The following is a 13,176-nucleotide window of genomic DNA, read 5'->3' as shown; positions in this document are numbered from 1 at the left end:
CAAATGACACTAAGAGAAGACAACGCATCACACACCCAAATATGAGCAGGTTCTTCTCCACCCTGAAACATTCTGCACGCAAGTAGCGGCGGTTCCTCTCGCTAAGTCGCCGTGTGCGGCAGGGCCTCTCCTCCGAGTCGCTGTCCAGCTCAGAAAACTCCATCAATTCGTCCTCCTCAAATGAGTTGTAGTGTCGTGTCTGCTTCCTTACCCGCGGGGTGTCGATCACCAGGCTCTCCTATCATACAGGACAAAATAATTGTGAGCTGCTGACATAAATCACACACAATCCACTTAAGAAGTTCAGCTTGTTTGTTTGCTTGAACTACTTCCACACCATCCAAGAAATGGGGGGGGGGGCTAAATAACCATGCAAACAAAAGTGTGCAGTAACTAATGCCAGGCAGAAGTTCATTCATTTTTAGTGGAATCCTTTGCAGGGTTGCTAACCAAACAGTTTAATAATAGTTTAGCAATAGTTTAAACATAGCTTCCCGACATGTGTTTAACCAAATGCTTCATGGTAAACACAACAGAAGCCTTAATAACTGACTCTGGGAAAACTATTTAACAGGCATACATGATGAAAAACTGTGTCCTTCAGCTGTGTAGTCTAAAAATGTTTTATATGCAAAAAAGTTCATGCTGGTAGGTTGAATGCAACAACTTGTCACTTATTTTGTAAACTGACTTGATCTATTTTGAAAATGAAAATTAAGTATACCAGATGATTGATAGCAATCCAGACACTATCCAGAAAGAGCATAAACTTGTTTCTCATGTTTACAGGTCATATAGCATGCATACTAGGGACAATTATCAGCTAATTTCATAGTCTTTTGGCTCTGATGATGATAATGGCAAGCATAGCAGATCATATTCACATTTATTCATTTAGCTGACGCTTTTCTCCAAAGCGATGTGCATCTCAAAGAAAATATAATGTGTGCATTACATATTAACAGCCCTCACCTTCTCTGCTTTGGAGTCAATCTCCAACTCTGCTATTTTGGCCCATTTTTGCCAGAAGTTTGGGTCATCCAGAGAAATATCTGTTCTGTTTCCAGATGATACAAAGCTGGCCTGGGAACAAAGAAATAGTATATTTCAATCATTTGGCTTAAATTATAAAGCAACCCCACTAAAAACGCCAGATTGCAATACCTCAATAAAAAAGAAAAATGTTATGAGACAGAAAAATATGACATAACTTCCTGATAGACTGATAACCCTGAGCATCAAAACTTGTTACTGGTTATCAAAATCTAAAATCAGTACTTTGCACAAACGGCTCTAAAGGGCACCTTTGCAAAGGTGGAGCCCTTGCCCTCTGTCTGGATGGTAATGGTCTGAGTGCGGCGCTGCAGGATCTGGTCAATGTCTTCCTCACAGAACTTAGAGCCCTCGTCCTCTTCGTCCATCAGTGCCCCATAGGCCCCTTTTCGCAGCAGGTCCTCCACCTCCATCTTGGTCAGTTGCTGCACCTTGGAAAAACCCCAATTAGCCAACTACATGACATTGGAGAGCAAATTCAATGCATCAGGTATGTCAACCCTCAAAAATTAGAGGTGTAATATAGGTTTAGGCCAATATTTGCCAGATAAGTCAACCCCAAAATAATGTGCAACTTTTGGGCAGTGCCGTGGAGTCAGAAGCAACTATTGGGTTACTGGAGTCGGAGTCAAAGATTCTGCATACCGACTCCAAAGCCCTAGTGTTCACACAGCATGAGTTTAATCCCAGGTCCTGTACGGGCAATGTGCCTCTGCATCTTACCCCATTGAGGCCGCCCTTGCGATTGATGTCCTGCAGTACAGCCTTGTCCAGCCCCAGTTTCAGACTCGCTTTGTCAAACATCTCCCTCTCGTAGGAATTCCGAGTGATCAGCCGGTACACCTTCACTGCTTTGCTCTGGCCAATCCGGTGACAGCGAGCCTGAGCCTGACACACCAATACCAAGATACATGAATTAACCCTGTGTCTTTGTTGATGTAAATGAGATGAGAGCTGTTTTGTCTCCAGAGGGTTTATTTTGAGGCTGTTTATGATTCGCTACATACACAGGCTTTACATCTTTTCCCACTCTCAACAAATGGAGACAACTGGTTAATGTACTAAAATAAATTAATCCAGCCTACCTTTGGAGCATAACTGAAAAGGAAATTCAAAAAACCAAAGACTGTTAGCAGACTGAAAAGAAAGTGCACTCGGGACAAGCAGGAGACATACCTGCAGGTCATTCTGTGGATTCCAGTCTGAGTCGAAGATGATGCAGGTGTCCGCAGCAGTCAGGTTGATTCCCAGGCCTCCAGCTCTCGTACACAACAGGAAAACAAAGCGGTCGGAATCCACTTTGCAGAAGCGGTCAATAGCAGCTTGACGCAGGTTCCCTCTTACACGCCCGTCGATGCGCTCATATGTGTACCTGTGGAAGCAGATACACAAGAAATTAGTGAAGGCTGCTTAAGGACAGAGGCCTGAGGAAGGACTTGCTCATTTATATAAAAAGGCTGTTGGTCTACATCCTACACAGAAGCCCAACTGCTGTGCTCTTTCAGAAAGGTTCCCAAATAACAATCATCCACCAGTATTTAATCTGCATTTAAAAGCTTATCATAAGCAGTTATTTTATATTTAAGTTAAATCAGAATATTTAAGTATTTAATGTTATCCAGCAGATGAGAGTAACGCCTGGATTGCAGAGTGCAAGATATGCACATGAAAACATCAAGCAGTAGATGCACAAGCAAATGTACACAAAAAGAATGCTTCTGGTTTAAACGAGACAGAATAAAACAAAGTTGTAAAACAAAGTTGGTCTTTACAAAACACTTGAAGAGAAGATAGATAACAGGACAGAAACAGCTAAACAGAGCTTAGTATCAGCACACCGTACCTCCTCTGAATGAGGTAGTCCTCCAGGATGTCCAGACAGCGCACCATCTGTGAGAAAATCAACACCTTGTGCCCACCAGCGATCAGCTTTGGCAGCAACTTGTCAATCAGGACCAGCTTGCCTGCTGCTTGGATCATGGCCTGCAGCTGGAAGTCCCAGGCATCAGGGTTGTGCATTTTCTTGAAGCCCTCAAGGATCTTTTCCTCAGCACCTACTCCCACAAAGCAACATGACACTGTCATCACATCACTGCCTAAAGTGAACCTTTACAGCAGAGGTGGCCACATGGGTCCTTCGCAGAAGTTTTCAAAGGTTTTACTCCAAGTCTCAGGGCCCAAAGAAAATGTTGCACCGAATTTAATGCAGTGATCACAGACTACCTTCACATACAATGTCAGACAGTAATATCACAGTAATATTATTTTGTTTTTCACTTATTTATTCTTAATGCAAACCTACTCTTCATAGACCCCCTGAGGTCCATCCACAGACACCCAAAAGGTCCATCTTCCCAAGGTTAACAACCGTAGCCTTAGAGGAACTCTGTTTGGTGTTACTTACAGTAAAATTACACACTTTACTAATCCTTCGGGGGGGGAATCATTCTTCAGGCAAAGCAGAGTGCAACAATAGTTCTTAATGCAGTGCAACATTATCTGACCTAACATGAAGGCAAGCGGGTGCTACTTGTATAATCAATTGTGGGGAGCACATTTTCACGTGTTCCAGAGACACTCCTGCTGACATAGCACCAACTACACATTTACCCAAACTTTGAATGCAGCTCCCATATGACTGTTGTCTCACCTGTGATCAGGTAAGGATGGTTGCAGCACTTCCGGAGCTCCATCATAGTGTTGATGAGGTTGGGCATGTTGTGCTGGTTGGCCCCCTTGGCCAGGAAGGTGAAGTTCTTCTCCAGGATGGCACGGTAGTACTTCTTCTGGATGTTGGTGAGCTCCACCTCGATGATGGTCTCCTCTTTGGGTGCAAGGTTCTTCTCCACATCATCCTTCAACCTCCGAAGCATCATGGGCTTCAGGATTGCCTGCAGCTTCTTCACCTAGATGTGATCCCAAACAGAAAAAGGGGATTCGAAAACCACCTTCATAAATCACATCTTTGTAACTTAATCCACATTACAACAATAACTTATATGAATCTTTGACAAATGGAGAGTGTACAAACACCTTTGCTTGTAATTTAAGTCTGATTTAATTAATAATTTATATGTATATTCTCTTATGGTTATTTAAAAATGCCGTTGTAAAGAAAATCGGATGCAAAAGAATACAGGAGTCAGCAAAAGGAAATAATAAAAATGCTGTCTAACAGTGAACCTGCCAAAAACGTGACAATTATTTTTATCCGATTATTAAATGACAAGCCACAGTAAGTTTTGTAATGGGTTCACTATTAATTCAATTGCATTTCCCTGAAAGTATGCTGTCAATGCCAAATGCAGCACATCAGCCGAAGTTTAACAGATGTTTCCTTTATATCCTTATGTTGTTACTAGTATTTACAAACACAATGTTTTATATGTGGTAGTGTGTTGCCACCACTGTCACTGCTGCACCTTCTACAACTGTGCACTTACTTGCTCATGCTACATACAAAAGTATGGTAATTAAGGCTATGTACAAATAAAATAAAAATCAAGTACTTCTGACTGAACGGTGTTTTAAATAAAAAGTGTAATTGATAAAAGTACTGGGAGCTTTTCTAAAGCCTATTTAAACACATTCAATTTGCTTTATAAACGGAGAACGTGAAGGGGCAAGCTGATATAACATTTGAAATATATGTGCCCTTGGGAGAAAGCCTATCGTGCCGTTTTAAAGAGGGAGAAAGTAGAGGGGAAAAAAATGTAGCGGAGGAGCTTTTACTAGAAATGAATGAAAAGAACTGTCAGACATGAAATGTAGGACATTTAAATACTGTTCGCAACAAGACGGATACTGAGAGAGAGAGAGAGAGAGAGAGAGAGAGAGAGAGAGAGAGAGAGAGAGAGAGAAGCTCTCTTCATTCAAATTAAAACCTTGCCAGATGGATGTATGTGTAAATCAGGCACCTGCTCATCTGTCTTGAGGTCCCCAAACTCCTCCAAGAAGCTGGTCTCTGAAGGGAACTGCAGGGGCTCCAGGAAGTTGAGCAGACTGAACAGCTCCTCCACCGAGTTCTGCAGCGGTGTACCCGTCAACAGCACTTTGTGTTCCTACCGAGACAGGGGAGTTCCAGAACAACAAATGGTGGTTATCGCACATCCACAGCACTCCTGGAGCCTACCACCACTCCGCATGCAGGGGGAATGCAGTGGTACTTCTGCCAAGAGATGGGGGGGGCTTGTTGAAGCATAGCAACTGAGCTCTCACCAGGTTCATAAGTTTCAGGCCCTCCAACAGCTTGCAGTTGCGGTTTTTAAGTCTGTGAGCCTCATCGATGACCACACAGCGCCAGTGGATCTTCTTGAGCTCAGGGCAGTCAGCCATTATCATCTCAAAGGTGGTGATCACCCCGTGGAATTTAAACATGCCGGGCAGAGGATTACTCTGCAATGCAAATTGCAGTACAGATGTTTCGTAATTACCACAATCCTACCTTTGACCTTTCAACTGAACACAACCTAGTATGGTCCCTTTCTTTGATTCAATTAAAAAAAATAAAGCACAAGACAACAAACATACATACAATATACTGGGGAAATGATTAGAGCTGCCACCTTAAAGTCAAAGAACCCAAGGTTGAAACCCTGCTGCCAATGTAATACTGCTGGCCAGGCTAGTTACCCTGAATTGCTGCAATATATTTAATAAATAAATAAATAAATAAATAAAAAAAGATCACTTGGCTCTACTAATGGTTAAATATTTATAAGCAGCTTAGTAAAGAAACTAAGTCCCTTTCGAAAAAAGCATCAGAAAAATAATAAACATAGAATTAGATAGCAACTGTGAAAGCTGTAGCAAAAGTAATGAGCCTACTGGAATTACAAAAAAAAAAAATGCTTGGCAATGCCACAATGCATGGCACTGTGACTAGTAGTTTCCTCTAAAATCTCCACCCTCAACGACAAATGTCATCCGATTCTCTTTAGAGGCAGGTTGTGGGCGACCACTAAGGGCCTTATTTGTGCATCTAAACTGCTCCATTCATCTGCCACTGCTAGCATTTATGCAGAGACCTCTACATGCACGGTGAAGTGATGTATGAATGTCAGCTCAAAGGATTTACTCCGTCACAAGGAACTCCTGGACAGAAATACTAGTTACAGTACCACACATTTCAAAATTGTTAAGCATTTCTTGGTAATCAGAATACGATCATTATATTTCAATTAACCCTTGTATAAGACAAACCCAAATAGGAAACTTCAATCTTACCTAGCAAGTAACCATCTTTGATTTTTTTTTTAAAAAAAAAAAAGAAAAAAAAATGCAATATTTAGGGCATAGTAGTCTTTAGGTATAGTAACTAGTGGTTTGCTTGTTCAGTGAGAAAATAAAAGTACTGAGACCACTCTAGGGAGTATCTCAAGGGCTGAAGATTTTCTGTCTCTATTCATCTTGAGCCACCCCAGATCCTTCATTTCAACTCACCTGTTCATCTTTGTGATACATCTCATACTGCAGGATCATCTGGCGGCTTATCTGGCTGCCATGGTACACAATGACATTCATCTCCGTCCAGGTACGGAACTCGCGCTCCCAGTTGGTGATGGTAGAGAGTGGGGCGATTATGAGGAATGGACCCTTTATTCCCATTGAGAAAATCTCATACAGGAACGTAATAGACTGAATGGTCTTTCCCAGGCCCATCTCATCAGCCAAGATGCAGTTCTTCCTGTTGGGGTTAGAAGAGTATTAACATAATCACTGTAACTTGTAGGATTTTCAGCACAAGATTCAGAGAGGGAAAGGGGGGGGGGAAACCCCATCTGCTGTAAGCAAGGATAGTCGACAGCACAACAATTAACATGGAATCTGAAGGTGGCCAATTCAAGTTGAACTTTCAGCTGCTGCTGGAGAACCTCTGAACAAATTAGATATGGTCTGGATAAAAGTGTCTGCTAAACAACAAACTAATATAGAAGTGATGGAATTAAGGCATACAAATTTTCCAAAATTCTTTACTATATTTACAGTTACATTTATTCATTTAGCTGATGCTTTCCTCCAAAGTAACATACAACTTTCTGAAAACAAAAGTGAATTCCACCAACACAGAGATATACGGCTGCAGATGTAACTCAAAATCTAGTCAATTAATCCAATAACACCAGCATACATTACACAAGCAGCTGTATATAGAAATCACAGGAAATACAGAAGTGTTTTTAAACAAATAATGTCGTGCACATTTATGAAGTAGACAGGAGATATGGAAGGAAGTGGGTCCAAAAGAAATGTATTTTGAGACTGTTCTTGTATGTTGAGAGGGATTCAGCAGATTCAGATTGAGGTAGCTCAGATACACACACACACACACACACACACACACACACACACTTTCAGAACCGCTTGTCCTATACAGGGTCGCGGGGAACCGGAGCCTACCCGGTAACACAGGGCGTAAGGCCGGAGGGGGAGGGGACACACCCAGGACGGGACGCCAGTCTATCACAAGGCACCCCAAGCGGGACTCGAACCCCAGACCCACCGGAAAGCAGGACCGTGGTCCAACCCACTGCGCCACCGCACCCCCCTAGCTCAAATACATTTAAACCAAAATTAAGATGAAAAATGTAAGATGTGCCAATTAGATTTACAGATTCTGTGCTGTATACAAAGGTTGATAAGAAGTAGGACCAGCTGCACCATCTAGATGAGCCATCCTGTAAAGCAAAGGACTTAAGGGGAGTGACCTCTCACCTGTTGTACCAGTTGAAGAGCAGCCAGTTCATGCCCTCCAGTTGGTACTCGCGCAGCTGGTTGCCATTCCTGTATTCCCGTGACTGCTCCAGCTTCTTCCACTGCTCAGGGAGGGGTCTCTCCTAAAGGGTGGCACACAGACAAAATTGTACACAGAAGTACAAAGAGTGATGGGTGCAGACAGGTAAACACACAAACACTCAAGGACAGAGCAGAGACATTGAGTGAGGATACACACTTTTTTTTGCAATAAGGGAAATTTTATTCTTAATCAAGCATTACTGTGATTACTTATTCAGAGCAACAGTTAACTAGATGCCATTTTGTAAGATACCTGAAATTTGCATCCTGTCCCTTTCGTATTGCTTTTTTAAGTTAAAGACACCACTGTCACTAGGCAAAGCTGTCAACACTTCTCCAAAGACAGAAGGAAAACAGAAAAACAATGACACTAATCTCATAAGCAAAAAGGATGGCTTTCATGGAGGAAGAGAGTTGGGGTGTGAGCAAAGGCAAGGGGGTGAACCATCCTGTTGGGCACTCACTACATGTTTCAGTTCTGGGATTTTCTTTATGTCCTCAAACTCCCGGATCTTGGCTGGGTCCACATCCTCCTGTAGTTCCCAGGTGCTCTCCTCATAGGGCAGGGAACACCACTTCACTAGGTAGTGGGTCACTTCCTGACAAAACATGTTGGTTTTTTTTTTTTTTTTTTTAAAAAAAAAAAAAAAAAAGAAAGCAGCTATGACCATGACCTCTGACTGAAACAGTTTTTGTTGGGTTTTCTCTTTATTCGTATAATAATTTTTATGGCTGGGATTTTTTTTTTTCCCTTTTCAACTGTTGCAGTTTATTACAAGTGCCTTGATCAATGATACTACAGCAGGAGTTTGGATTTGAACCTGGGACCTTCAAGTGGAAGGTCACAGTTATAACTATTATGCTATCAAAAATTTGCATTAACACACTTTTCTTATCGCAGTGTCTTTCAAGGTGTAAACCCTGTAGTGGTTCCTGCCTCACATTGTTTTTAATCCCATGGGTCTCAGCTGAACAGTCAAGATGTGGAATCAATTAGATTTCAGAAAGATGCAGCCCTACTGAGCAGTGTCAATGGAACTGCCTCTTTTAAGCAGAGCTTTTCTCCCACAGATGCATATATAACAACCCAACTGTCAATGCCATCGATCCTGTAGCGCTAAAAGGGTGACTGCAGACTTGTTTTGTTTCTCTGGCCCACTAACCTCGCCAGTCTCTGTGTCAGTAGTGTAGGCCACCTCAAGGAGTCGGTCCACCTCAATATAGTCTGGGTTAAACAGGTCCTCATCCGGCTACGAAAGGAAGGACACAAAAACAAACACCTCCTCTAAGCTTTTGTCCTCTTGGGAAGAGCCTTTCATTTTATCCGGCACAGTGAACAGAAAACAGCAATGACTAGGAAAATGTTAACGGAAGCAAAACAAATATATAAAACAATTTTGCCCACACCCCCGGGGGTTTAAAAAATAAAATGTATAATTTTTTTGTAAAACATTTTTAAAGCATTGTTCTTCCCACAGGTGGCACAGTGGAGTAGCTGGTAATGCTGGTGCCCCTGAGCGCCTGGGCTGTGAGTCTAGACAGGAGTTTGAATCTCAGTCTGTATGGAGTTTCCACACATTTATGTGAGCTGAGATAGGGGAAGAAAGGTCACATCCACATGGACCACATCAAATAACCTCAGTACAGTAGAAGTTCACCTCTGTAAAAATGTGCTTCATCTGTGCCTGCTTGTTCCTGAAGCGTTTAATTTTCTGATGGATGCGGGGATCCTTCTCCAGCTCCTCCAGAGTTGCCCATTTACAGTGCAAGTAGGAACTGTGAGGAAATGAAGGGGGTATGACATTATTCAGTAGAAGAAAATGCCCAACATATTAAACATTTGGGCCAGCATGTCAAGGCAGGCAGAAAGTTGCTGGTTTAAAAACCTAAAGGTCAGACATTCATGTCCCTCAAAGAGACCCAGCTACAGTAACAATGAGCCAATGTGAAATACTTAAGATGCATCACACCTTTACAAATCAACAGAATCAACAAGCATTTTTATGGCACATCAGATTTTGTTACCTTAAAGTGCACTACTCTTTACCTTCTCTTACCTTTATGTCTGAGCTCTTAACGATCATGGTTTCTATAGTAACATCTGCAGCAGGTTTCTGCACTGTCTGAAGCTACAAGTACTGCAAACCAGGACAACCACAACAAAAACAATATCTTCTATGGTGGCAGATATGTGTCTAAGACAACTTGAACTATCATTTAAAAGAAAATGTTGAAAAGCAAACCACAGAATTATACACACGTTGAAAGTGAGAACCACCAAGCACTACAAAACTCTAATCTTTCGACACCTTGTAAGGCTCTTGGCTGCGTTGAAAATCTACTGCTGCTCATGATGCACAGACTTACAAATTCCTGTACTTGACATAGAATTCCTCCAACTCCAGGGGTTGTTCTCCTTGAGACGGCTAAACACAAATGAGTAACAAAAGAGGAAGTAAAGACATTATTATGGGATATCATATAAATCATACTGGTTAGCAGATGCACATAAAAATGGTCATTGCTAAGAGTTGGCTGTACCTCCTTCTTTACAGTTCGCACAGCCAGAATCTTCTCAATAATGTTGGCTTCATCTTCAGGGGGCTCCTGGGACAAGAACAGGGATAATTGAAAGTGGCTGTGCATTTACATTTATTAATTTAACAAACACTTTTCACCAAAGCAATGTACAATTCCACAAAAAGAAAACTGCATTTCACCAACAGATGGAGAGGCAAAGATGCAGATATTTGATTACTGAAGTATAGTCAGTTTGAAATCACCATTTAAACAACCATACATTCCATGGATAGCTGCATACACAGTTGGTACAGTACAACATTTTTAAAACCAATAACATTACATTAGCATAGAATATACAGAATTCATAAGGAATACAAAGGTGTCTGTTGTGAAAAATTATGCAACAAATATACTTAGGAGACAGGAGATTGGGAAAGAAGTGAGTCTGAAAGAGTGTTTCATGACAGCTGGGAGGAATTATTCCACCACAACGGAGCCAGAACTGAACGTTTGGGCTTTTGATTTTAGACCAGAGGTAAATCAGCATAGCAGTCTGATCGGGACATAGCAAGCAGTCAGGTCTTGTACCATTTGCCTCCATGCCAGCAAGAGTGGCAGGGAAAGTGCCATTGCCTACCTCAGATTGCCAGGCCAGGCTGGTGGAGGAAAACGCCTGGATCCTCCCAGTACCCAGAACAGCAATGGTCTCCCCATCATCATCCACCACCTTGAAGTCCAAATCCTCATTGTACTTTCGCCGCTTTACCTGCCGCCCAGAGCGACGCTTCTACAGAGTGAGCAAAATGGGAGGTTTGTCAGTGCAGGCTGAGGTGGAGATCACAGAGGTCACAGGCTCATGGCACCCCCAGGCCTCACCGTGCTCTCTGGGGCATCGCTGCTCTCCTCATTCCCTGCTGCCAGCGTGCAAAGGGATGCAGACTCGTCACTCTCACACATCTCCTGTAGGGCCTCGCTTTTCCGCTTACCCTTCTTCTTCTTCTCCAATGGTAATGGACCTTGTTCCCTGGAGGAATGTAGGATGGAGGTGAGAGGAGCTGATAAATACACATTCATACTTCTCACCTGTATGAAAATTCGGCAAACCCAGAAAGGCAAAACCACTCAACCTGTACAAGTCAGTAAAGAGTTATCAACCTGAAGTACAACGCAGATAAATGGCATTTAAGGTCAAATCTCAGTGAAGTTCACTCATCTGCCAGTTTATAGCTATGGTGCGATATGCATTGTGCCGAGTGTATAAGAGGTTCTCACTTTGCCTTGCGTCCACGCTGCTTTGGAGACGACATGCCACTCTTTCCATCACGTGTAGCCTTAAGCTTGGGACGGGCCTTTGCCTCTCGTGACTTCCTTCCCTTCTTAGACTCCTTTGGGGGCTTCAGCTCTTTCACCTTCTTCAACTCCTTGGACTTGCGTGGGAGCAGCTCCTTGCCTTCGCTCACCTCCTTCTTTTTCTTTGGTCTGGTTTCCTTCTCTGACTTCTGCCAGAAGTCTACCTCTTTCTTGTCTTTTTTCTTCCGTTTCTTCTTGACTCTAGCACCTCCTCCGCCTCCATCATCCTCCTCCCCGTTTAACGGCAGAGACAGTGGGGAGGGGCTTGGGCGGCCTGCGCCGGGACCCGGCTCCCCAGAGCCAGCCTGTTTAGCGTGGGCCATACAGTGATTGGTGAGCCCACCGGGGGCCCTCGTCTGCTCCTGCAAGCCAAGTGGGCTGCTGGGAAACGGGTTTTGTGCGTTTTGGTCAGTGCTGGAAGAAGCTACTGAGGATGAAGTGTGCTTTAATATCTGGGTGGTAGACATCTAGAGGAAGCAGAGAGAGACAGAGGCAAATGACCCACAGACCTGCGAACAAGGAAGAAAAGCACACCATTGAAAATATAGTGTTAAGTTCAAAAGTTCCACTAAAATACTTTTTAAAAATACAAGTAAACAAACAAACAGACTTCAAGATTCCAAAACTACAAGGAGCAACTCTGACAGCTGTATGAATAAGGGTGTCTCAGAACTCCTAACAGTCCTTCCCATGACAAATCAATCCTATGCAAAAGCAATTTAAGATAAAACCCTTCAAAATATCCTGCATGCATTATCAAAATGAAGAGGGGGGGGGGGGGGAAAACACCTCTTATATTTGCACATTTATCAGAATGCAAAGATATCAGACTGTGGGATAGCAGGAAATACTCTCATAACCCATCACAGCTACATCAGTTCCAACCTTAGGGTTTAATGCAGACTTTTTCCACCTCCTGCTCTGTAGAAGCACCATTTCACATTGGCATTTAATGACAAGTCACCAAGAACTTATGTAAACTGCTTTAAAAGTAGCCATAGTAACTTACATCTAGGTTCAAGTACAGAAAAAGATCCCTAATTTTCCCCACAACCATCATGACGATACCTTCAATGATGTTTAGCTGACACAATAAAGAATCCTCCAAAGTAATTTTGTGTTTGTGTGCAAACAGGAAAAATATGTGTCAGATCATAATCATCTCTGGCCTCAAATCAACTAAAAATAGAAGTGATGAAATCCTACATCAGGATTTTCTGCCACAGTTGCTAGCCTACTAATTGGAGTGCGTCTGAAAATGCAGCTCCGAGGTAACGATTAGCATTCTGTAAAGCGGAGGCTGGCCTACACTTCTGGGGAGACACCCAAAAGGGAGGAGAAGAGGGCTCTGCTGTTAGGTCCAGTAGATTGAGACTAAGAGGAACAGGAGGGCCATAGGACTGCAGTATTTCTTTTAATTTAAAAAAATTTTTTTGAATTTACCTGAAGCTATTC

The 13,176-nt window shown here is 42.6% G+C and overlaps 1 protein-coding gene across 3 annotated transcripts in view; it reads right to left on the bottom strand.

Moving 5' to 3' along the window:
• Window positions 1-13,176, bottom strand: part of chd6 (chromodomain helicase DNA binding protein 6) — a 45,040-nt gene that overhangs the window by 17,598 nt on the left and 14,266 nt on the right. The window contains exons 3-21 of one of the 3 annotated variants that reach the window (XM_029247817.1): window positions 11,644-12,188; window positions 11,248-11,395; window positions 11,009-11,158; window positions 10,390-10,455; window positions 10,216-10,274; window positions 9,507-9,624; window positions 9,012-9,098; window positions 8,313-8,447; window positions 7,768-7,889; window positions 6,496-6,739; window positions 5,272-5,448; window positions 4,971-5,114; window positions 3,704-3,959; window positions 2,897-3,107; window positions 2,230-2,425; window positions 1,777-1,941; window positions 1,305-1,484; window positions 973-1,083; window positions 36-238 (exon numbers count right to left, since the gene is read on the bottom strand). In XM_029247817.1, coding sequence (XP_029103650.1) covers window positions 36-238; window positions 973-1,083; window positions 1,305-1,484; window positions 1,777-1,941; window positions 2,230-2,425; window positions 2,897-3,107; window positions 3,704-3,959; window positions 4,971-5,114; window positions 5,272-5,448; window positions 6,496-6,739; window positions 7,768-7,889; window positions 8,313-8,447; window positions 9,012-9,098; window positions 9,507-9,624; window positions 10,216-10,274; window positions 10,390-10,455; window positions 11,009-11,158; window positions 11,248-11,395; window positions 11,644-12,188 — 3,317 coding nt within the window. Of the gene's footprint in view, window positions 1-35; window positions 239-972; window positions 1,084-1,304; window positions 1,485-1,776; window positions 1,942-2,229; window positions 2,426-2,896; window positions 3,108-3,703; window positions 3,960-4,970; window positions 5,115-5,271; window positions 5,449-6,495; window positions 6,740-7,767; window positions 7,890-8,312; window positions 8,448-9,011; window positions 9,099-9,506; window positions 9,625-10,215; window positions 10,275-10,389; window positions 10,456-11,008; window positions 11,159-11,247; window positions 11,396-11,643; window positions 12,231-13,176 lie in introns of all 3 variants that reach the window. The other 2 variants (XM_029247818.1, XM_029247819.1) reach the window with 2 other exon arrangements.

Source organism: Scleropages formosus, chromosome 22, assembly GCF_900964775.1.
Source record: "Scleropages formosus chromosome 22, fSclFor1.1, whole genome shotgun sequence".
Taxonomy (NCBI): domain Eukaryota; kingdom Metazoa; phylum Chordata; class Actinopteri; order Osteoglossiformes; family Osteoglossidae; genus Scleropages; species Scleropages formosus.
The sequence above is the reverse complement of the archived record's forward strand: the minus strand, read 5'-3'. Positions and strand labels throughout refer to the sequence as shown.